We start from the raw sequence: 24,949 nt of genomic DNA on the forward strand, positions 1-24,949 counted from the left end.
GGGTAAAGCACCTGCTCATTCAGCGACTTAATCTTCACTAACTTTCATGCTCCAAAAGTCCTTCCTCCATTTCCTCTCACATGGACTGATCTCCCTTTTTCTATGTTAAACTTTCAGAGATTCCTCGTCTTCTCCTCTGTACCTTCTTCTACTGAAATGACATAGATCAAAATCTGCCTGACCAGGCTTGGGGCCTGATTTAGAGTTTGTCGGACCGGTGCTCCATTACAAATGTGGCAGATTTCCTGTCCACCTTATCACAAGTGTATGATATCCTAATGCACTTGTACAAAGGCAAATGAGAAAACTGTCACATTTGTGACTAAGCACCTGTCCCATCTGCCTAACTCTAACGCAGCCCCTTAGCACCCCTTTGTCTGCTAGGACACCCCACAGTTGTGAGTATATCACTATGAATGTTTATACAGCTGCTTTCAATGTTTATTATTGGAAAATTACTTCTAGTAATTCCTTAGGATCGCTTACACAACGTGGTCCTCCACAGCGCTCCCCAATAGCACTATACTTTACAAAGGACCTAAGTGAGTTAAAATGCCACTGGAAATCTTTAGAGAGAACTTGGAGACAGTCTTACTATCCTCAAGCTGAAGCCACCAAACAATATCCGCTCCTTATTTGTTCTACCCAAACTTCTTATTTCGCAAATAAAATTGAGTCAGCCAGCCATGCCACCAACAAAATCTTCTCCATGGTGAAAAGTTTCCTCCAACCAACAGGTTGCTCTAATAGTCATGCTAACTCAGGAACTATACGCCGGCTTATTCTCTCTCTTTGAGGAAATCCTTGTTAAAATGCAATCTAGCTTCCCTCCATCCTCTGCATACGTTCTAGCCCTCATCTTACCAGACCCTCTACTGGGTCCTTACTCACTCACTTGAAGAATTCTTTAATCCAGCATCGACCATCACGCCCCTACTCCCTACCCTTTGCACTTCTTGCTCAACTCTGTAACATGGCTACACTATCTGCTGCTGTACATGATGATTGGAAGCATGCATTGGCCACCCTCTCCTGAAAACCCTTCTGGAGACCCTGTCATTCCCAATAACTATCGGCTTATATACTTCTTCTGTTTCCCTCCCAAATAATGGAAAAGGCTATTAACCAAAAACCATCCTGCTCTCAAGACTCGCTCTCTCCGTGACCCAACCCAGTCTAGATTTTGTCCCACTAATAGCACTTAGTCTGCACTTCTCTAAGTGACGGATAATCTAAAAATATTCCTGGTTCTCTTAGATCTCCCTGCAGAATGTGACACAATCTCTAACTCTTGGCTGATTCATGTGATATTCAGCCTTTGCATATGCCAGTCAGCTCACAAATAAATCTTCTCTTTCCAGCTGTTTTCTTGACTCTCTCTCTGTCTTCCTGTAATCCTTTGGCTACTCTCATAATGTCCTACGGCTTTGACTTAATGTTGCACGTGCTTGACACTCAAATTATTGACTCATTGTCCAATGTCCTGGCCTTAACCCAAGAAAAATGAGGTGAGAAGATAGATGAAACCTAACTCCCTTAAACTAAATAGAGAAAAAACTGAAATCATATTTTGAAACAATATCTCTAGCTGTTCACCAGCTTGGTGGCGAACAAAACTTGACCCACCTCCTTCAAAAACACCTTCAGCTGAAAACCTGGGTATTTTTATCAATCACAAACTTTCTTTCAGCACTCACATTAGACCTACTGCAGCAGTCTATAAAGTGTTCCCCTTCTTCTCTCTGACAGCACGGAAAACAGTAATTCAAGCAGTCATCATCTCACGCCTTGACTCTCTATCTTGGCCTTCCATCCCATCCCATTCTGTTCTGGAGACTCCATACTTTTTAAAATTCAGCCACATAGCTATTACCAAAGCTCCCTCCACTTATCTCAGTTGCCAACCACCACACTAATCTTCACTGGTTGCCTGTCTTAAAATGTATCCACTTTAAGTCACTGGCATAGTAAATAGAGCCAGGACTCTGTCAGGTCCTGCTTAATTCCGATCAAAGTTTAAATTTTATCATCCATCACATACCTTGCATTCTTCAAATTGCACTTGATTAGGGTTCCTTGAATCCAGTGAATCCCAACCTTTTGACTTCTGTGGACCTTCACTTTATCATTACTGGGACCCAGGGACCCCCCCCACTGAATCATTATTGGAATCCGGGGACCCCCCTCCCCACTGAGTCATTACTGGAAGCCGGTGACCCCGGCGTCAAACTTTGTTGATGATTTGAAACGCAAAACAATACACAAACAATGCAGAAGCAAGCATTGCTCAAACACATACACAAATGATAACACATTTTATTTAAGTTGCACACACATATAAATTAAAAAAATAAACAGTGTCATTCTAATAGGAAGGCTGGAGCTTTTCTAAATTCAAGTGAAGCCACACATTTGTTTGCACCTGCGCTGCTCCCACGCATCAATCTGAGGATACTAATTTAATTTTTTAACCTCCAATTTCTAAGTCCTTGACATTTACAGTATGTTTTTCAATCTTCAATTGTACATTTAACGACTATATTTATTATCTGTTAATATTATTAAATTTTCTAAGCAGTCGCGGACCCCCTGAGGAGGTTTCGCAGGCCCCCCTGGGTCTCCAGACCACAGGCTGGGAATCACTGCTCTAATCCATCTTAGCTGTACGAGAGGCTGATCATTTTCTTACTCGGCTGCCAAACTCTGGAACACCATGCTGCATAACCTCAAGCACGTCTCCAAACATCCATAGTGCAGAAAATAATGAAAACCTGGCAATTTCTCTAATTCGCTTACCTGTTTCCTCAGCACAAGTATTTGTTGCACATCGCAAATATCATTTAGAAAAAATAACAAATTGATCACATTAGGCGCAGTCACTCTGATTTCATCAGTCACAGAATATATAATGTTACTAGTAGTGGAGTCACATCCACGAGTCATTCCTAACTTGCCCTGATCTTTAATCTTCAATTTAGACTGCACCTTTTTCTGTAGAGTATCTATGTATTCATCCCTTTCTTGGAACCCACTTGTGGAGCGGAAACCACTCTTGCGTTGTCAAAGCCTAGAAACAATTTAAACATGTATAAAAAGTCCTTGATTTCAGAGAGAGTGGCTGAGGTATTATTTTTTGTTTTCTGTTTGTGATCAGTAGGTATAGAAAAGCACACGAGGTCCATTTACCTTCTCAACATAAATGATTAATTAAAAAGGAACATAAACTAGTAAAAGCTTAAAATCTAAAATACCCAAGAACTGGGCCTAGCCTCCTCTGGCCTGTAATAAGTGGCAGACCGACCCTCCCTCTGTCAGGATTAAGACCTCTGAATATTGGCCTGCAGCAGGTTTAATGGACAAACCGCACCCCTAGAAGGAATTCAGTGTGAGAACTAGAACACCTGCAGGCACCATAAATTCCTAGTTGAATGAACCCCAGAGAACATCCAGAGGATGGCCAGGCTAAAGAGCAGCTAAAGTCTGGTGATTCCATGAGGGTTGGGTGAGAAGTTGAGAGAAGCATGTAGGCCTACAATTGGTTTAATAGCCAAGCACATCCCAGCAAGAGTGGAGGTTGAGAGCTGGGGTCTGATGTGTCCTGATCCCTTGGCCACCCTCATAAGGTCCTACTGATGTGATCCCCCTACTTGAACCACCCCCTGAACTTTCATCAGCCCGCCAGACACCTCCAATCCGCTTCCCTTTCTCTAACCCTCAACCCCTGAAACCGACGTAGCAGATGCGGAAGTTGCTCCTTCTCCTACCTAGCGGTCAAGACATGGAATGAGCTTCTTTTTCACCTGCGGACCTCCCCATCTCTTCCTGAGTTCTGAGTTCTGAAAGTCCCTGAAGTCCTGGTTATTCGGCTGACCAACGGGACTCTGCCAACACCTGGATATCCTCATGGGTGACAGAAGCGTTTTACAAATCTACTGATTGACTGGTCCTTTCCGCTCCCTAGACCTCCTATGCAAGTGAGCCCCACTCAGGTTTGTACTTCCATATCCACAGGATGCAGAGTTGGTAGTTAGAGAGCAGCAAAGTTACAGTAATCCCACTGGAGCCGGGATGAAAGGGAATAAGAGGAAGAGTTCTAGGAGAGGTGGACCTTCCTGCCAACTTACAACATTTTAAACAGTGACTAGTTTTTTACCGTTGTTGCCTTTTTCTAGTGTGGCAGCTTAACAACCACAAGGTTGAAAAAAAAGAACCATGAATCAGAAGTAATTGTTGGGCCTATTTATTTGAGCCTAGGAGACTCTTAAGTTTCATTCTTGATGATTCAGAACTGGAAGTACTTTTGTGTGCATTAACTAGACTCTTGCTACAGGAAATATTCTAAGATGTGGTTTCCAGCCAGGCCACAAGAAAAGTCATAAGTGGCACCCAGCTCTCGTTTAGGGATTGTTGCTGGATTTTGCTCAAGTCCCTTGTTGTGTGCGGTCAGTTAATAAACATGTCATCTGATCTACTGATTTTAAATTGACCACAAAAACACTTTCTTAGTTCATTCACTTATATTCCTACAGCCAGCAATGTTTCCACACTTATTGTTGGAGAAACTGAGTAGCATGGTTGACTAAGGAATATGTTTTTTAGAGTTTAATAAACTGATGTCTCTTGTTAATTCATTGGTGGCTAAATTCTGCATTATTGTTCCTAAGTAATTTTTTATGTTTTGCTCCTGAATGTGTAAGGCTTCTAGGTGACATTTTTCTTTTCACATATTTGTTGAAACACGATGTGCTGCAGACATTCCCTAACAATATGGTTTGTTGAATGTACATCTATTTAATGTCTGAAAATGATCTGAGATCTGTTGTGACCTCTAACTATATAGATGCGTGAAAGGAATTTAATTTGCAGACCGACCCTCCCTCAGTCAGGATTAAGCCCTCTGCATATTGGCCTGCAGCAGGTTTAATGGACAAACCCCACCCCTAGATGGAATTCAATGTGAGAGCTAGAATCCCTGCAGGCACCATCAATTCCTAATTGAATGAACCCCAGAGAACACCCCGAGGATGGCCAGACTAAAGAGCAGCTAAAGTCTGGTGATTCCATGAGTGTTGGTTGAGAAGATGAGAGAAGCATGTAGGCCTACTTCCATCAGCCCACCAGACACCTCCAGTCCGCTTCCCTTTCTCTAACCCTCATCCCCTGCAACGACATAGCAGGCATTTTACATATAGGTAATTTGCACACAAAATACTGAAACCCTTGAAAAACAAATTTCGCAGATATACATCAAAAAAGTTGTATACTGACATCTAAGTAATATATGAAGAAGAAACATAAAATAGACAACATATTTGTACGCCATCTGCAAGTAGTCCAAGGAGGGAGGAATGAGTTCTGGAAAAGGTGAGTTTTTAAGTGTTTTCCCATAGTGACGAGGTGTTGACCTTGTTGTGATGTCAAGAGATAGCAAGTTCAAGTGGCAGCATCAGGGGCAGCAGAGTGGTAACAGTGAAAGAGTGCATCTATGCAATTGAGGTTCTGAATTCTGTTGGGTCAGGTTGTAGGGAGTTGCTGCTTTGAGGCCTATTAGACCATGAGCTAAAGAGAGCAGCTCTGATAGGTATGTAGGGCTGTTCTGGTGATGACTTTGCACTTGAGGAAGCATAGGTTTGAATTATATGATGAAGTTGTGAGACAGCTGTTAATGGCTAGCTGGTGGTTCCACTAGCAAGCACCCTTTCCCTAAACCTACTGAAGTTGTTGCATAGGTAAAGGTAATTTTAAGTTTCTGTTTTTGGGCCGAATCTTGCTGTTGACGCTCTAAGGATGAACATGTCTTTTCCCAGACTCTGGCCAGCTCTGTGAAGACGGAGAAAAACAAAAAAGTGATTGGTGAAACGTGTTATTTATGCAATATCATCCAAGACTGAGGGCATTTCCAAGTAGTTTTTGAGCGGGATGGGTCCAGGGACCCTATTCCACCTGTAGAATAAAATCTCCACTTGGGAAGCCAATTAACCACCTGACAGGATCTCAGCCACACATGTCAACTCAAACAACCCTTAAGCGCGCCTCACAACTAATGTATACAATGTAAATCCGCCTCTTTGGAAAATCATCCTAGTTGGCAAAAGATGTAAAAAGGAGTGACATACTAATAGTACAGTTCTCCTCATGACGTCATGTTAAACACTACTTTGTATCTTACCTTTAAGATGTATCTAGCCTGAAACAAAGAAGTATCAAATGCCTGCCAATATTTATCCTAATGGGGCTGCTTCTCAAGGGAAACTAATCCTCCTAGAATGTCTGAATTGTCGCGCCGTATTGTGGGGGTGGGGTCATGCGTTACCACTTTAATCCTTTTAATAAGGTTTTTAAACTTTTTTATGTATAAAAGGATTACCAGAAAATTGGTGACATGTATTATATGTGAAGGATTTAAAAACTGAAGTTGTGAACACGTCATTAAAGCTTTATGCATCTTCCATACTTACTTTGTACTGAGGTTTTTAGTTGTGAGACACGTCAGGGGGTTGTTTGAGCTGACGTGTGGCTGAGATCCTGTAGTGTGGTTAATTGGCTTCCCAACAGGAGGTTTTTTCCTACTGTTTGATACGGTGCTCATCCCCCTGGTTTGTGGGGACCCTCTCTCTCGTCTTATGGCCTATTCCACGTGCCAATATCTACTTGGGTGTGCCATCCCTTCCTACTCCCCCACCCCAACTGTATTGCTTCAGCTTTGGGCTGAAATTGTTTGTTACATTGTTTTATTTCATGGTACTGTTTAGGTGGAAGGCTACAACAAGCATACCTGTTGGATTGTTTTTGGGGGGTGATATGGGTCCACCAATTTTGTTGCATTGAAATGCCTTTGCCGTAAATGCCTGGTTTTAGGGGTAGAAATGAACATGTAGAAAGCATCGGCAGATTTTGGTCAAATTATAAATCATTTATTGGTGGTGCTGAAATTACTTTTGGAATTGTAATTTTTTTACATAATTGCACCCTGTTGAAAATGCTGATCATCTGCGGGAATTCGATAAATCACCTTCGAGAGGAAAATGTTTTCTCTTATAGTTTTCTCAGAAACGTTATGGTTTATGGACCAGAAACTAAAATGACACACTTTCTCTATACATTCACTTTTATTGACCCAATCCATTCGAGAAGATAGTCTGATGTTTTGAGTAAACCTGTAATTCCATCAGCAGCACTTTATTCTGTAGTGTCCCACTATAGCTTCACCACAGAGTTTAAATTAACAACTAGCGTGTTAGCATTTCATATTCATGACAAGCGTAAGGCACGCTGAACGCCATGTTGCTGGAATAGGAGTTGTACGTTTGAAACCATTTCCTATGGAGGAGAATGCAGTAAATGAACAATAAGATGAGGTTGAGTATTGTCATGGAAACTATGGTTCGTGCTCCAGATGTTATAATCTCAAATATCTTTCTCATTCATGTGAGAAAACAAGAACTTCCAGAAGCAGCATCAGTCTGCTAGTTGATTCCCCAGTGTTCTGCTATAGGTTCACTAGCGTTCTAACGAAAAATGTGAATGCCCCATGTTGCCGGAATCTATTGAATTTAAGGTTTTTCCTATGGAGCAGACTGCAGTAAATGACCATTGAAGGGTTAATGTTCCTAAATCTGTCTTCTTAAGCACCACATCCCCCACTGCATGCACATTGTGTGCAGTCTAGTTCTTTAGTAGAAGTCTGTGATCTTCGTAGGCAGCTGTTAATGGAAGGCAGCATAGCAATATGAGCATTGATATTGTAATAAAGCTTGTCTCGGGTATTAGTTATGAATCTTCTGGGCAGATATCGACCTTGTAGGAATCAATCAAAATGCAGCATTTTTGTTGTGTGCATCTGTCTGATGTGCAATTAATCTTAGTTACTGCTGTGCACTTTGGGCCACATTCCAATGCATTCTTTTGCTGCCTGTGATGTAAAGGACCGAGGCCAGCCTTTGCAAATCAGCCTTGGTGATGCTCCAAAGATGGTCTTGCATGGACTGCTAGGCTGTGTCTTTGTGGAACGGTATCAAAAGAAACTTAGACTGGTTTCAGCCTTGTTTGGGTTTTATCAGTGAGTTGCAGCTTGAGGACTATGGCACAGTCAACACAGCATCCATGTGTGGGCATACCTGTTGTATGTAGGGCATCTCGCTGACTTAGAAACAAGGCTTTGCAGGGGCAATAGGTGTTGGCTTTAATATGCAGACTTTACCAATTAATGTTTGCTTCAGTGTACTCTGGGCCACTTAAATTATGCGATTGTGCAGCCGCTGGAATTTTCGCAGGAGATTTGCACATAATCCATTACCTGTTGCATGATCTGTAGATTTTAATGAAAAAAAATTTCTAGTTCAAATGGTTCAAAAGTTAGTGAAAAAGCAGCGGCAAGTGTTGCCACGCAGTGGAAGACCCTTTGCAAAGTTTCCCTGGCCACCTTTCTTTAGTTTATTGCTATATTTGGGTACTAAACTGGTACTAATGATGTACAGCTTATACCAAGACAGAGTTAACAAGTATAAAATGACAAAATAATTAAATAATACAGTCACAAAATGTGCCACATAATGCTGCATAATTTGCCTTTTCTGGGTGCATAATTTACTCAACTCGGCCACATAAGTGGACACTCGCCTGTGGCATATTTCCAGTGGCCGTGGGCATACGGAATGGCCCAAAGCAATCCAAGATGGCCAGGCGTGCATATGCTTGTGGACGCAGAGGTGGCCATCTTGTATTTGTTTTTGTTAAGTTACAAAAAAGATATATGTATATAATTGCAAAAATGGGCACGAGGCATAAGCGTGCATGGGTGCCCCAGCGACTACCCTGCAGTGACTTATTGGTTATATGTTACTCTTAATTTATCATTTCAAGATCTCTGTTTTCATATATAAATGGTAAATTAAGAAACAGAAGTATTTGCAGGATGCCATGCAAATGAATATAAATGAGTGGCCAAGTAAGTGTGCAGCTGCCTGGCCCGCACAACAAGAATTAAAAAGAAAAATAATAAGTAGTAGGCGGCGGGAGAGCCGGGTCAGATGGCACAGCTTGCCTCCAAAATGGCCAGCAGCCCTAAAGCAGTGTGCAGCTACCTGGTGCTCGCGAAAGGAATTAAAAAATAAATTTAAAAAAAGCGAGCGGGCGGTGAACAAAGAAAACTGAAAGACAGTACAAAAAGAAATGAAAAAATAGTCCCCTCGCGTCCGCACTGGAAGGGTACACCTGATGTAAAGAAAAAGAATTGATCCAGGTGTGGGCCAAACACAAAGCTAAAGAGGAAAGCCATTGACTAAGGAGCAGGAAACTGAGATAGACAAGAAAACGTAAACTGTACATTGATGAGCAACCAGCTGGCCCAAAGTCCAGTATATATATTGTAGTGTACTGCATTGTAGGATAGGTATTTGACAGCAGTAGGCGAGACCTAAAAAGTAATGGCTTGAATTTATCTCAGCTACTGGGAAGTTTTCTGGGCTACATTCCAGACCATCGTTCTTTATCTCACTGTGCCACTACAAACAGTGGCCACCCTTATGCAAGTCAGCTTTAGATCAGCTCCTTTAGGAACCATCCATACCTACTGCCAGGCCTTATCCCTCTGAATTTGAAGACTCCTGTTGCAACGCATCTTGAGAAGGAGTAAGGGGTGCCCGAAACTATTGTCTCTTTTCTTTGTCTGTATGCCTAATGACACAAAAATGTTAGCTTAGTTAGAGTTCCTTATGGTGGAAGCGGGGGCAGAATGTTCACACCCTTCATGGATTACGTTTGTGGTGGTGACCTCGGCTGTGACGTTGATCTAGGTCTCAACACCTCATGGAGTCATGGCAGTCTGGTTCAATATGTACAATGACTGGGACTTACTGCCACACATTCCATATTTCTCTACTGCGTCTACAGTCGAGGCGTTTCATGAAAAAGATAAGAACACATGGGATTTGCATTCTACCTTGTTTCCACCACATGTGCAGAGAAGTTTTACTGTTTTTGTGTGAGCTGATGTTAATTGAAAGATTTTACAAGCAACAGGGGTCCTTACAGGAACAAAATGATCTTCTGCAAACTATAATAAATACTATGGATGGTGAATCAACATTGACTCATAAACAATATGAGGCAAACATACTCACAAAAGTGAGAGGAGGGGCAATTTTCCGGGAAGCAGAATAGAAATTGTGTAAAAAAGAATGGATATACATGGATGGTCTAGGTAATTGTATCACATTATTTAAAGTGTAAATGGAGCCAACAAATAGATCACATACGAATAGGTCTATATTCATAAGTTGATTTCGATTGACTATAATTATGGGATCATCATCACGACAAAGTATGATGTAGGCCAAAGGTAGTAAACCTGACCTGGAACTACAGTCTAGGATGCCCTGGGGGTCCCCGAAGCCTCCTCAGGGGGTCCATGACTGCTTAGAAAATTAAATAATATTAACAGCTTAGGTCCCCAGCTTTCAGTAATGACTAAGTGGTGGGAGGGGGGTGGATTCCAAAAATGATTCAGTGGGGGGTCCCAGGTTCCAGTAATGATAAAGTGAGGCTCCACAGAAGTCAAAAGGTTGGGAACCACTGGTCTAGGATATGGGATGTTGTAGATGCATTGGTGTACTGGTCCTTTCAAGAGATTCATAGGGAATAGATATTCTGTGACCCTCCAGGCGATGTGCCTGGTGAAGTGTGAAAATGTTTTGCATCGGCCTGATCCAGGATCCTTTGGATTCCCAACGTTCCATTTACGGAACCTTCCAGAAGTTTCGATCAGCACATCTAACTCCTGTTGCTCTTACTCATTTTACAATTCACCGGTTCAACCTTTCCACAGTCCCACCCGCACCCGAGTAAATAGAGCCGATTTCAGTTGTCAGTGAGACCTGTTGTCTTTGTTGCTAGTTTGTTGCAGGTGTGAGAGTTCTTATGGTAGTGTGTGACTGCTTGTCTGTGTGGGGTGTGAGAGTGCTGTCAGTAGTATCAGACTGCTGCTCTCTGAGAGTGCCGGGTACCGTCTCGGAGGGTTTTGGGGGTGCTGTGGGTATTGAGACACTGCTGGCCTGTGAAGGGTACAGGAATGCCCCGGGTAGTGTGTGACTGGTAGACATTCAGGGTACTGTGTGTACTTTGGGTACTGTTTGACTGCTAGTGTGCGAAGGGTGTGATGGTGCTGTCAGTTAAGACACCTTGCTTTCACCATAAGGACTTTAACAGGGTCCGTTGTGTTTTTGTTGAGGGCATTGCTGAAGGCGCGCTATGTACTTATCTAATGTTGGGCGAGATTACCCTTGAAACAACAATATAGTGATTGGTCCTACACATAGGATTCTTCCTTTACCTGTGATCCGTTGAAGCCTGCCCAAAGAATGGGTGGTTATTAGTGGCTCACGCTGCCCATTTATTTCCTTTCAGTCCCCCGGCACACTGACTGCAGGCAGGCACCACTCATTAACAACCACCCCTTCACAAGGATGACTAACACCCCATACCAAATGCACACATTGCTTTGTTTACTGGTGTTACCAAGCTCCAATTATGCCAGTGAACAGAGTTTCGGCCATCCATCTCTCCCCTACTGCCACAAGTACAAGAGGCCCCTCCTTCTGGGATACTGCTAGCAGGTTCTCCCTCAGAGCCAGTCGGGTCCTCCGAATCCACCACTGGACCTCCTCCGGCTCCTGCACTGACTTCTCACCATACTACACGCCGTTTCCCAGTGACTCAACACTGATGCTGACTCCATTTACAACGGAGACAAGGTTCCCATTGCGCTTTCTTACACAATGACCAAGGCTGCGCTAGACATTCGTCAAAGCGCCAACTCCCCTACTTGACTTGCCACATAGGCGCTATTCTGGACATGGTTTGGTTCCATACCTTCCCACCTGAAAGGAGAGTCCAGTATATTCAGGCTGTGATACCAGTATTTTAGTCTATTTCCTGAATTTCAGTGATGTAAACTCTGAGACTACTGGGACTGATGGCCTCCTGCATCCTGCTGGTCAAGCCGACCAGGTGACATATAGAGCCTCTGCAGTGAGATCTGAAGTCTCAGTGGGCCCAACATCAAGTGGACCTTTCTGACAATATCCAGATCTCAGAGGAGACTGCGAAATATCTGCAGTGTTGATTACTGGACCACAATTGGGTCAGCGGCTGTCCCCTCTCCCTACCCCACCCAGAGGTGGCAGTGGGGACTGAGGTGTTACTTCTGGGTTGGGGAGGCTACCTGGGAAAGGTAGAGACCAGAAGCATTTGGTCTCTGGCAGAGGCCTGGCTCCATATCAGCCTTCTGAAGCTGGGGGATATCTGCTTGGCTTTGAAAACCTTCCTTCTGTCCATCAAAGGGAGGCTGGTGCAGATGCTTATAGACTGCACACCTGCCAAATGGTATTTCAATAAGCAGGCTGGTGAGGGGGCCGTGGACCCTGGGCCAGGAGGCACTAAGATTATGGAAATAGCCAGATCAAGGGATTTTTTGGGTAGTAAAGCACCTGACAGGATCTTGGAATGCCAGAACAGATGAGCTCAGCTATTGACACCTAGCAGATCACAAGGGACAGTTTCACCCAGAAGTGGCGCAAGGTCTCTTCCACAAATAGGAAGAACCTTGGCTCAATCTGTTCACCACTGCCGAGAAAAGCCAATGTTAGCAGTTCTGTGTTTTGGAGTTTACAAGGAGTATCTTGTACGAGATGCGTTGCACCTAGAGTGGAAGTCATTCCTGCCAAAGCATCTTCTGCCCCGAATTCCATAGACGATCAGGACCGACCAGGCCACAGTCATCCTTGTGGAAATGGATTGGGAATGGAGAGTATGTTAGCCAGAGCTCCTGGGCTTGGGCATCTGTCCAATCAGGCTGCCCTTCTGGGAAGACCTGCTGTCGCAGCAACGGGGCATGGTTGGGCCTTCATAATCTCCACCTTCATGCATGGAGATTGAGCGTCAGCAGCTGAACACCTTCAACCATCCTCCGGAGGTCATTGATGTAATCTAGACAGCCAGGCATCACCCCAAAACAAAATGTATACGCCTGCCGTTGGAACATATTTGTGCTTGGGTGTGGCCCATGCAAGGTTGAACCCCACCAGGCCAAGATGTCCATTGGTCTATTTGTTTTTTTCCTCTCTCTCTCTCAGCAAGGCTTTGATTTGGGCACAGTTAAGGAATACCTTTTGGCCTTTTCGTGGTTGCTGGACCGGCCGTCATGGTTTAAATAGAAGGTTTGGATGCATTTTTTGAAAGATCTCCAACACTTGTGTCGTCCCTCTCCTGCCACAGTGTGACCATAACTTGGTCCTCATATTTGTACTCTTTTTGAGCTGCTTCACAGCTGGTCTTTGCAGCTTCTTACCCTCAAGACAGAGTTCCTTATCACCATAACATCGGCATGGCAAGTGAGCAAGCTGCTGGCTCTCTGTCTCAGTCCGCCGTATACAACCTTCTTCCCAGACAAACTGGTTCTGCAGACGTGAGCATCCTTCTTGCCTAAAGTTGTGAGGGCATACCACGTTGGACAAATCCTCACCCTGGCAGCATTCTGTGCCTGCTTTACCCCTCTAAGGATCTGGAGAGACGACATCGCTTGGACTCGAAAAGAGCACTGAGCTTTTACATTGACTGTGCCAAAGAACACTGGGTGGTCGATCAACTCTTTGTGGGGTTCGCTGGAGCGAAAAAAGGCAAGGCAGTGCAGAGAATGGCCCTCTCCCACTTGATTATACTGTACATCAAGATCTGATACACTTTAGCCAAAAAGCAGGGTCTGGAAGGACTGTAAGCTCATTCCACTAGAGCCATAGTTGCTACCACTGGGTTGGCACGCGTAGCTCCTGTTTTTGATGTCTGGCAGACGGCTACATGGGCATTGCTCCATATATTCACAGAGCACTACTGTCTGAACAGCGAGGTTCGCTGAGAGGGGCATTTCACCCGCTCTGTCCTACAGCACTTCATGGTTTGAGCCAATTCACTGACCCACCTCCTAATACATACTGCTCTTGTATCTATTCAAAAGGTGAGAAATCTGCAACTAGAATTCTGTGAGAAGAACACGTTACTTACCTTGGGTAATGCTCTCAACTGTAAAGATTCTATTTAACCACAGATTCCTCAACAACACTTCCATCCTCACCATTCTGTAAATTGAGACCTACCCATTAAAAAGATCCCAAGTAAGGGAATCTGCAAAATGGTCAAAGCCAACATGCTGTTGTGGCTCTGCGTCTTTGGGCGCAGACAGCCTAGACAGCAACTGACATCGGCACATGGGAGTGGTGTCTATGTGGGCCCCGCAGTTCATTTCCAGAGGGGAATGGTGTCAGTGCAGAGCCGCACGGCCCAACCTACCGGTGTGCAGAGGTACTTCTGACCGCTGGGAAATATTAAAAAGGTGAGGAATCTGCAGATAGTCTCTACCAGAAAGAGCGTTACCAAAGTTTTTTTTTTTTTTTTTTTTTTTTTTTTTGTAGACTGCTGTTATAAAGAACTCATCAGTTGTACTAGGGGGCTGCACAAGGTGCTAAGACGCTTGGACCCAGTGTTCTATGCTGGTAGTGCCTGGGGCAGCTTCATGAATCTGACACAGCAACGCAGCATCAGTGACAGCTGTCATCTTTCTCTAATGAGGTGCGCTAAGGTGTATCAAATATGGAGAATGTATGTTTGATGTGCTTTAGAGGAAAAGGTCCTGCAGATGTACTTGTACCTATTAACAAGTTTCTTGCTTAGTATTTCTGAAGATGTAATTAACCTCTTTGAAGCCACGTGTAAAGCATTGTGTTCTCTGCATGTTTTGTTTTAATAAATAATCTGGTTTGAAATGCTGTTCCTTTTTTGTTTTTCAGAGATGTGGGGCTCTGGAGGGTGATCTCTGCCTGGTCTGGAATGATGGCGCCCTCTCTTCGTGTAAAGAAATAAATGAAAAAGGACATAATCTTCTGACTTGAATACTCATTTGTTACTGGGGCTTCCATAAGGCAATGATTCAACATTTGTAACTTTGCCAGATAAGTCATCAGAATGTATTCCTTCCTGCCAGAGAACTTCACCCCTGTCAAGGCGAAGCCATCCAAGGAACTGAAACCTATGATCTGTGCTATCCTACTGGGACTTGTTCTGGTGATAGCAGCGATTGTCTCATGGTGCTACTACTCGGCATCGCTGAGGAGGGCCAGTCGCTTAAAAACTGAATTGCTAGACCTGAAGGAAGATGGTTTCATTATCAAGAACCGGAACGAGGAAGTAGTCTTTCGTCTGGCCTTCCAGTCAGGAACCCTAAATCTGGACTCCTGTTCCAAAGAGGGGGATATTTTAAAATGCACTAAATCGGACAAAGGAAATTTGAATTTCTTTATTCAGATCGTGAAGCCAAAAGACACGGTCATGTGCTACAGAGTACGTTGGGAGGAGTTCAGGGCCGACACCGAGGTTCAACATACCATGTTCTGGGATGATGCCCATTGGTATGGAGGAGCAGAAATGAGTGTACAACACTGGCCTATAAAACTCTCTGGTTACCAAGAGCCGAAACCGTTTGTGACAAGTGATGTGTATAGTTTCAGGGACAGCTTTGGGGGCATCCTGGAGCGGTATTGGCTATCGTCAAAAGCTGCAGCCATTAAGATCAATGATTCATGCCCTTTTCACCTTGGGTGGAACAGCACCGAAAAGTCTTTGTTCTTTGAAGCTAGGTACCAAGATTCCTCTTACAGACCTGCCATAGGTCAGCCTCCCTTCCCAGAGCTGAGCTATCGAGTTTGTGTAGGTTCAGATGTGACATCCATCCATAAATACATGGTGAGGCGGTACTTTAATAAGCCTACAAAGATACCCTCTGAGAATGCTTTCCGGTACCCAATCTGGTCAACCTGGGCCTTGTATAAATCGGACATTGACCAAGAGAAACTGTTGCTCTTCACAGAGAAAATTAAAAAATACAAATTTAATTGCAGCCACATTGAAATAGATGACATGTACTCAAAAATGTATGGCGATTTTGACTTTGATCCGGTCAAGTTTCCCAATGCCTCGGAAATGTTCAAAAAACTCAAAGAGGAAGGCTTCAAAGTAACACTGTGGATCCACCCGTTCATAAATTACAACTCTCCAAATTTCGGGGTGGGGATAGAAAGGCAGCTCTTTGTCAAGGAGCCTAGTGGCAAACTTCCGGCTATGGTCCAGTGGTGGAATGGTATAGGGGCAATCTTGGATTTTACTAACCCAAATGCGAGAGAGTGGTTTCAGAACAACTTAAAAAGGCTCAAATCTAAGTACTTCATATCATCTTTTAAATTTGATGCGGGTGAGACGAGTTATCTTCCAAAACAGTTCAGCACTTTCAGGCCATTGTCTGATCCTAGCATATTCAGTCGGAGGTACACAGAAATGGCTATACCATTTTATGATCGTGCTGAGGTAAGAGTTGGTTACCAGTCACAAAATATATCTTGCTTTTTCCGTATTATTGATCGTAACTCAGTATGGGGCTATGAGCTTGGGCTAAAGTCCTTGATTCCTACTGTTCTAACAATTAGCATGCTGGGCTATCCATTTATCTTGCCAGACATGATAGGAGGCAACTTTTACCCTAATGCCACTGATGCGACGGACGAATTGCCAGACAGAGAACTCTATATTCGTTGGCTTGAGCTATCGGCATTCATGCCCTCAATGCAGTTCTCAGTCCCGCCTTGGCTTTATGATAAGGAAGTAATCGAAATAGCCCAGAAGTTTACAGAGCTCCACGAGTCCTTGGTTGCACCTCTTCTATTAGAGCTTGCAGGTGAGGTCACGGACACTGGAGATCCAATCATAAGGCCAATTTGGTGGATCGCCCCAAATGACATGAGAGCTCATAAAATTGACTCCCAATTCCTTATTGGAGACACTCTCATGGTGGCCCCGGTCTTGGAACCGGGCAAGCAGGAACGAGATGTATATCTTCCCGCAGGCAAGTGGCGCAGTTACAAAGGAGAATTATTTGTCAAGACTCCTCGCTTTCTAACAGACTATCCTGTTGATTTAGATGAGGTTGCATATTTTATTTGGGTGTCCTAATCGACCAGAGTACCACAATCCTCGGTTCTGAGCCACCGCTTGGGGGTTAAAAAATTACTTCATTTAAGAGTGTCCCTTTGGCTTGCTAGTTGGAACAGTGCTTTCTGTTTTATCATTTGAACGTTTGCTGGCTCTGTGTTCAATTCAGAATTTATGATTGAGTGTTGGTGCACAGAAAGTGATATTTCAGATATTTGTGCTTTACTAAAAATAGCAAGAATACTTTAAATAGAGAAAACTAGAATTCATCAAAAAATATAAGCTGTAGCTCTGAACAGTACTGCAGAAATGGAACGTCTCAGTTATCTGGTAGGACTATTGCTGACCAGTTTTCGACCCTGTTATGTAACCTTGTGCAGCCTGGTCAATTCCTTGGGTAAAATATCTGTAGACATCTGTGGGTGGACGTGTTGGAACTGGGAGCTTTCTTCATCCTGGGGCACAGTAACACAACACAAAAAAATTACAGGATTGCCATCACCATAAGACCTTAGCTGGATGAAGATAAACCTGATGTGACTATGTCTGGTGCATTAAATTGACATTCGAACACCCAAGCAGACCTTTCTGCTCCCGCTAAAATCCTGTTTTGGCTACCTGTGTCCATATTGCTTTCTGCTTCACCTACATTACGGTAGGCAATGCAGAATAAATCCTTGCCACAACGCAGAGTCCCAAATGTTGATTTGTATATATTTTGCCTCCACACTGTTCTCTCGCACATTGGCAGTCATGGATGCCCTTCCTGGTGTCTTTAGTGCTTTGAGAAGCTCCAGCAAAGGGGAACTGCTGTTTCGGCATGGAAACTAGATTTTGATTGGCTCTCAAACACTTCTAATTGTTGCCTGGTTTTTCAAAGTGCCTGGCTGCTGGTAAGACGGCCAGTCCTCTTAATAGAGTATTTTCATTCAGAAATTAAACTAATTTCTCAGCAGCATCTATGAATTGTCCAGGTCTGGCTAATCCATCAGGAAGACTTACTTTAATTTAACATATTGTAGTATGATTATTTCCCTGTCCATTTAAATATCACAGGATGTCGGGGACGTGAGGCTGATGTATGGCCCCAGCATGATGACAGTCACATAAGGATCTCTCTGTCTGTCGTCCATCCTAGATTGGATTTGGGGGTCGAATAGTGGAGCCCATTCTATAAGATCCCATTCTATAAACCAACAGTGTTCTTAATTAAGGTGGAATAAATCCAGCTGGTTACTTGCATTCAGGTATCAGAATGCATTGTGTTTTAATCATTATATATGGCCACAACTCCGCTGACTTTGTGTCTTGAATTCTGTGGGCAACTCTTGGAGAAAAAACAAGAAAGTTCTGCAAAATTCTATACATTTTAAATAGTGAGGGCGTAGATAACTATGATCAGGCTGTACATAAACATCTAAATATGCGCCTCGTGTGCTATCGCCTTGCACTTTATTAATACATTTATTGACATCTCCAAATGCACATACCATTGATAGCAAAGCAGTATTCTCCGGCTGTCTTTCCAGATGTCTATAAACTTTGATTCTTCGTGTCGCTTATTCGGAATGTCTATCAGTGCATCTCTTACTGTGGCTTTCAACGGGAATGCATAGGGGACCTCTGCAGTATTTAAAATCCGCCTATAGAAATTGGAACTGGTGAGCTAGGACACAGTTGTTTGAAGGTCACTAAGACCTTGACAGAGGGACTGTGTCATATGCGCTACAGAATGATCCACCTGTCTAGGGTTCCTGTTACAGCCCTTGTAGAGATGCAGATAGTCTTGTCTTCTCATGGTTTACAAAAAAATCTCTTCCGCCAAAGCTATAGGCAGATTCTTTATCCGAGTTTATGGCGTCTTTAAAGCAGCTACTCTCATTTGCTCCTCTAGTTCTCCAGGGCTTTAGTAGAGATGGCAGTTTGCCAAGTCACAGCCTGTGGGATGGCACAAAAGTGCTCCACTAATCCTTTCTAAGCAAGTTTGGTGATGCCATAACATCTACAAACACCAGCCACGAAAGGTCAGGATCTGTTTAGACAGCGTCTTATTTTCCTTTTTGAGTGATCCCTCACGAGGGACGGTGCCTCCTTCTCCTCCCTTGCTTCTTTGTCTAGAATGTTGTTTTAGGTTTTGGGACATACGCCAGCATGCATTAAACCCTGCAGTTGTGGCAAACCCAATCTTGCGTTAAGAGGACAAAGAGTGAGTGAGTGGCATTGCATGCTTTTGGCCTTGCTTGCAAGCCCCGGTTCAAGATCTTTCACAAAGACCTACTAATTACTAAGCCCTTAGAGGCACTGCCTTGTTTAGCCCATCTAGCTTATTAAGACAAAGAATCCCCAAAATGTTGAAATAGTATTGTGAAATGGGTGTACCAGAGTTTTGCTTTTAAATGGGGTTGGAGTCCCATTTGGAAAGTGCATCATTCTCTGTCATCAGGTCCCTTTCAAAGAGGGACATGATCCTGGATCCTGAAAGAAAATTTGGAAGTTCTGTATCCCTGCTTACCAAAGTGGTTTTAAAAAAGTTTTGTGTAAATAGTGGCCATATCGTGAATGTATGCCGCAGTTGAAACATGTCGTAGAGAGACATCGACTTGTCCATTACCCAAAGACCTACTAATGGCCGGTTTGCTTGCCTTTCAGGAGACTAGTGCAGAGTTCAGATTGGAATCTTTTTACCAAACGCACATCCAAGTTACAGCTACCTTTGCTGCTAATTGTATTATTACCCCAAAAAGAATCTAGCAGCAACACGGCCTTCTGTTTTTAATCTATTATTAAAGATTGTTACAAAAAATATGCAGCTGTGCTAAGGTGGGTAATTTAAACGACTGAGGAGAATATCTGAGGCTCTGGTTCATCTCCACAGCCTTAGCTACTGGAAGTTGAGATATGATTTTAAACTCCGTTCCTATCCAGGACCGACTGCGTGGTGTCACTTGACGTGCCTCATGAGCAGAGCAGTCCCCATCCTTCCATTTGATGCCCTCATTGGGGAGGGATTCAATATCTGGCAGGCAGGGCCCCTTCTTGCGAGACGTCCATAGCCTAGGAAATGTGTTTTGATTGGACCAAAGCCTGAGAGCGAGAGCGAGAGCAGGAAATTCAAATGAAGAGCATCACCAATGCAAGTGCCTCTTCTGTAGTTCTCTGTCCATCAATCCGTCCTTTGAACCAAGAACTGGCTAGAGCCAGGCCCACTCCGTGCCAAAATACAACTTCTTATTTGTTTCGTGCCCTGTGCTGCAGTGTTGAATCATTAATGGTGCAAATTAATGGGAGGCATTTGGCAAAGGCAGGACTTGATCTGAGCTCTGCAGGGCATGTTCTCAATATGTCTTTATTTTATCTGTACAAGAAGGTTTTTATAGTCTAGGTGTGATTATTTTTTATTATTATTGCAGTGCAATTAACTTTGCCCTTGGTTGGCCAAGGTCTGGGATCCATACTTACTGACACATGCTTGGTGTTGTGGAAACAGCTCACCTCTTGCATAATTCATGCTCAGATGGCCAGAAGGGATGTGGGCTCCGCGCCCACCTGTACTCTCTCATTGCAGATGGCCATGGCCTTTCTAAAGGAAAGGCAGCTTCCAGCCTGCGACTGCGAGGTTGCCTGCCTTTAAAGTTGCAGGTGTGTCCATATAAATCTAGTAAATATGGAAAAGGGAAACAAAGCACACGAGATGGAGGAAGAGCAAGAAAAGTGCCTTTCTGGACTATTGATTAAGGTTTCTTGTATTTTTTTACTTCTACGTAATAATGGTATTTAACACAAAAATATGTTTCCTCTTCACCTGTTCATCACTGCACCTTCACCACGAGTGGTATGATTTAAAGTGACATCTCATCCAATTTGGCAATACTCAAGCATCCAAGATGACTGTGGTGGTGCAAATGTGTAAATAAAGGAACCTTATGATTTTTTTTTTTTGATTTTTTTTTTTTTTTTTTGCAAAGCTGAAATAAGGGATATTTTCAAACAAATTAAAGACACCAGCTCTTCTTAATGAAAGGTGAGCAACTGACTGACAATAACATAAGCATAGCAGCAAAATCGGCCAGTGTATTCTCTGTTTTTGAAGCAGCAACTGGCATAGCAAGTTTGATTGCAGCTTTTCAGAAATATGTGTAGGTTGTCCACGTTGGTCAAGGGTACAATCTTTGTATGATATAATAACTCGGTCAGCTGTGTTCTGGTGATTTTACTGGAACAACAATCCTGTTAAACAACAGACTGTTTTGACAGCAGGACATTTGCTTTAAATAATTAATCCTAGTATGAATAAAACTCCCTAAAAACTGTAGCTAATGATAATTATTCAAGTATTTTTGTCAATGACACTGTCAGTAATTCAACTGTGATGTAATATAGCCCGCTTCTGAGGGCTCTACCATTTGCGGCGAGGGCCTATAACGAGAGAGAGGACCTTTAACAACCGGTATAGCCGAGGCAGAAGGGCTGCAAGGCTATTAGAACATTCCACACACTAAAGGTAGAATGTTCTAAATTAAAAAGGGAGAAACAGAAAGTAACATTTTGGAATTTTGGACCTCCGGGCTTATACCAGCCATTATAGGCCTGGAGCTACTCCCTTGTCTTCAGTGGAGATCCCAACATTCCAAAGTTCTAATTCACCCTGAAATCTATTGTCCACACTCAACTGTGCATCTCACTATAATGATGCATCCGAGTCTCAATTGTTTCCAGCTGCATGCTGTCAGAGTACACCATTAAGGACAAATAAGTGAGGGTCAAAGTGCAGCAACATAGCTTTCAAGATGACAGGTCCTCGGTGTTAAAAGTTGTGAAGTTACCTTTTTAGTTCATATTTGTCACTTATGTACACCCCCAGTAGATGATTAGTATTTAAGAATACGAGGTTCATCCTTTTATCCATGATTAAGAAAAATAAAAGTCAAGCTGTGCCAATTGTATTTTATTAAAAGTAAAAATACACGACCGATTGTCAAGTGCTTCCAAACCTTTCAAGGGTAAGGACAGTTTTCCCGAATTATGACAATATGACTCTTCCAAATATTTAGTTGTACTAAATGAAATTCTTTTTGAGACGTAATCAGTAACTACAGAGGGATGATGTATGTGAGGTGCTCATGGTTACTTGAAAGTTTTGTGCCAAAACCTGACTTAGCCTGAGGGGGGGTTCATGATACCTTTTGTTAATTATTGCTTTTAATGAATAATGAAACGCGATATTCCACTAATGTGGTCAACCAGCTATTTTACTGAACACATTAGACGCACAAGCCTTACAATTTTGCAGACAATGCTCTTCCAAAAGCAAAACGTAAGGGGATTTTTTTTTTATCTGTCATAAAGAATCCACAAAAAATATCTAACAAAAAACTACATCCGATCTTAATCTGGCTACACGAACTCCTTCACCAAAATAGAAAATCACATGCAAGTCACGGGTAGTCCTTCCTCTCTCCAGAACTGGTACAATTTAGATATATTCCTCATTTCATGTTTAATTGTCATTGGTACATGATTGTACTACCTGTAATTTAATAGCATTTTACTATATTGTTTCTTGTGCCACTTTGTGTTAATCCAGAAATATCATCAAATCATGTCATTCGTTATGCCTTCATGGTCAAACAGTGTCCAGTTTCAATATCCAGCATGTCTGTCTCTGGTAGAATTATCTTGAACCTATTTGTGACATATCGTTTATGAAATCACGCCAAGTATTAACAATCTTAGTTGGTGTAATTTAGTCTCTGTTTAAAATATCTGGATAGCCAAGACTTCACAGTGCATAAACTAATGATGCATTTATGGGGCTCTTTAATGCAGATTTAGATTTGTTTTATTTTTTTTAAAATCACTTTTGGAGGTGCACCACACAAGAGCTTAAAGTTTCTATTAAGGTAGCTCTGTTCTACATGTTCAGGTCCCACTGTGCTGATTCTGTTTCCAATCTTTCCAAAATTGATAAAAAGAGGATCAGTGAGTCCAGCAACAGAAATACCAGTTTTTGACCTAATTACAGCCTGCATTATAAACAATATGATTTGTTTATTCTTCTGGAGTCCAACTGTGGAATAGTGGCATCATTTACATTTTATTTACAAGCACATTAATGATTTTTAAAGACAACATTTCTCTTTTTGAGGTTGAATTTTGCACAATAAGATAATTTCAAATGTTATCTTTCTTAAGCAACTGTTTTTAAAGTAGGATTGTCTTCATTATTCTTTTACACTGTATAGATAAATTATTTACAAAACAAAAAGGTAACCGAGTGAAGGTATTTGTATAGCACACAGAGCAAACCACATTACCTGTCACTACAAAATCCAGGAATTGGCCAAGAGTGAAAGTAGATGCCAACCTACATGGCATTAGGCCATTCAATATACACATGGTTTTTTCCAGTCTTGACTCTGGAACCTGTGAACCATTGATGACACCACCACATATAAAATGTCTACCTTTTTAGTCACATTATTAATTTATGCCTTTCCTCAGATTAGTGTTTTTCGGCAGTCTCTTACATTCTGATTGTTAATAAGACATAATAAGAAAATAAGAAAAAAAAACTATAAAATGTATACATGCTCTGTTTAGTGTCTCTGTGGCTTTCTGCATGCTTTACTCCTAGCAAAATAAAAATTTGGCACAGCCAGAATTGCTTATATTTTCTAAGGTTAAAAGGAACTAATTAATTCCCCATCTACGGTGTGACTTACGTAAGTGATGATGCAACCCAAGTACACAAAATTAAAAAGAACAGTTTTTATGTGCATCTGTTCGCATTTTTCTGAAGCAAAATATTATGGCTACCTGCATTTAGAAAATGTAATATCCATTTCTACCTCTTTCGGAAACATAGATCTTCACAATGAACGTGATCATTTATAACCAGTAAAGGTCACAATTGAATTACAAGCAATAATTTGTTCTGAAACGTGCCAAGCTGATTATAGTGCCATATTAGGACTTTGACATCCAACTGATTTGACAATTTGTTTAGGTCGATGGATGTTTGAGATGTGCTTGAAGTCAATATTTTGATATTATTGTATTTTGTTTTTAATGTATGTGTTTGTACTCTGATCTGGCACGCAGTTTTATGAGAGACCTGTTGTTGACACACATGTAACACCTTACCCTTCTGTTTTTGTAATATTGTTAAATGTACATCGTTTACTTTTATTTAATCTTCCTGCCGCTTAATATTGTCACTTAAGTTCATGCAAAAGAAAAGTTTGAAATGCTTGCACTAAATAAAGAACTAGGCTCAGCTACAGTTCTGATGACATATCGTCCCTCCACTGGTAACTTTGTACAGTTCTTGCGATTGTCCAGGTTGTTTCTGGTCATTTATTTAATTTTGCAGATTTACTAATTTAGCTAATAAGGTTGTCCATATCTCAGCGGATTGCACTACAAAGATTTCCTGAACTATGCTGCATTATTAGCCAATCGATATATATTGCTTACGTGCAGTATATAATGGTAAAATGTGGCCGATTTTGTCAACTGCAGTGATATCCACACTCGAAAAATAAATTACGGGTGTGATAGAACAATGCCTGCGCATACTTTTTGATGCCTCTCCTTATGTGCACACTGCCAAGGTTATTGGTTAAGGGCCTGCCGCTACCCCCCTTCTTTTTTTTTTCCAGACCAGAGCAAGACGGGGGTAGGGCTGCTGCCCTTGCCTCCTCCCCCGCTTAGGTCTCCTCAGACTGAGATTAGAGAGGGAGGGTCTGCTGACTGCATTTCTTCTGCCTCCTCGTGTCTCTAAAAACCTAAGGAAAGTGGTATCAGCTCCTTCTCCGCTTGGCCCTTGGTCTTTTCTACCTTAGGTAGGATCGAAATGGTCAGAACTTCGTCTACCTTCTGCCAGGTGTGTAGACCCTAGAGGGGATGGATTGATGCCAGC

At 42.5% G+C, this 24,949-nt stretch overlaps 1 protein-coding gene across 1 annotated transcript in view; it reads left to right on the forward strand.

Annotated features, from left to right (window-relative positions):
* The window catches only part of MYORG (myogenesis regulating glycosidase), a 68,235-nt gene extending 44,658 nt beyond the window's left edge, over positions 1–23,577 (forward strand). Inside the window, exon 3 of the mRNA XM_069215979.1 lies at positions 14,838–23,577. Coding sequence (XP_069072080.1) covers positions 15,013–17,049 — 2,037 coding nt within the window. The 5' untranslated portion in view covers positions 14,838–15,012 and the 3' untranslated portion in view covers positions 17,050–23,577. The remainder of the gene's footprint in view (positions 1–14,837) is intronic.
* The last annotated feature ends 1,372 nt before the right edge of the window (positions 23,578–24,949 follow it).

Source organism: Pleurodeles waltl, chromosome 1_1 (assembly GCF_031143425.1).
Source record: "Pleurodeles waltl isolate 20211129_DDA chromosome 1_1, aPleWal1.hap1.20221129, whole genome shotgun sequence".
Classification (NCBI taxonomy): Eukaryota; Metazoa; Chordata; class Amphibia; order Caudata; family Salamandridae; genus Pleurodeles; species Pleurodeles waltl.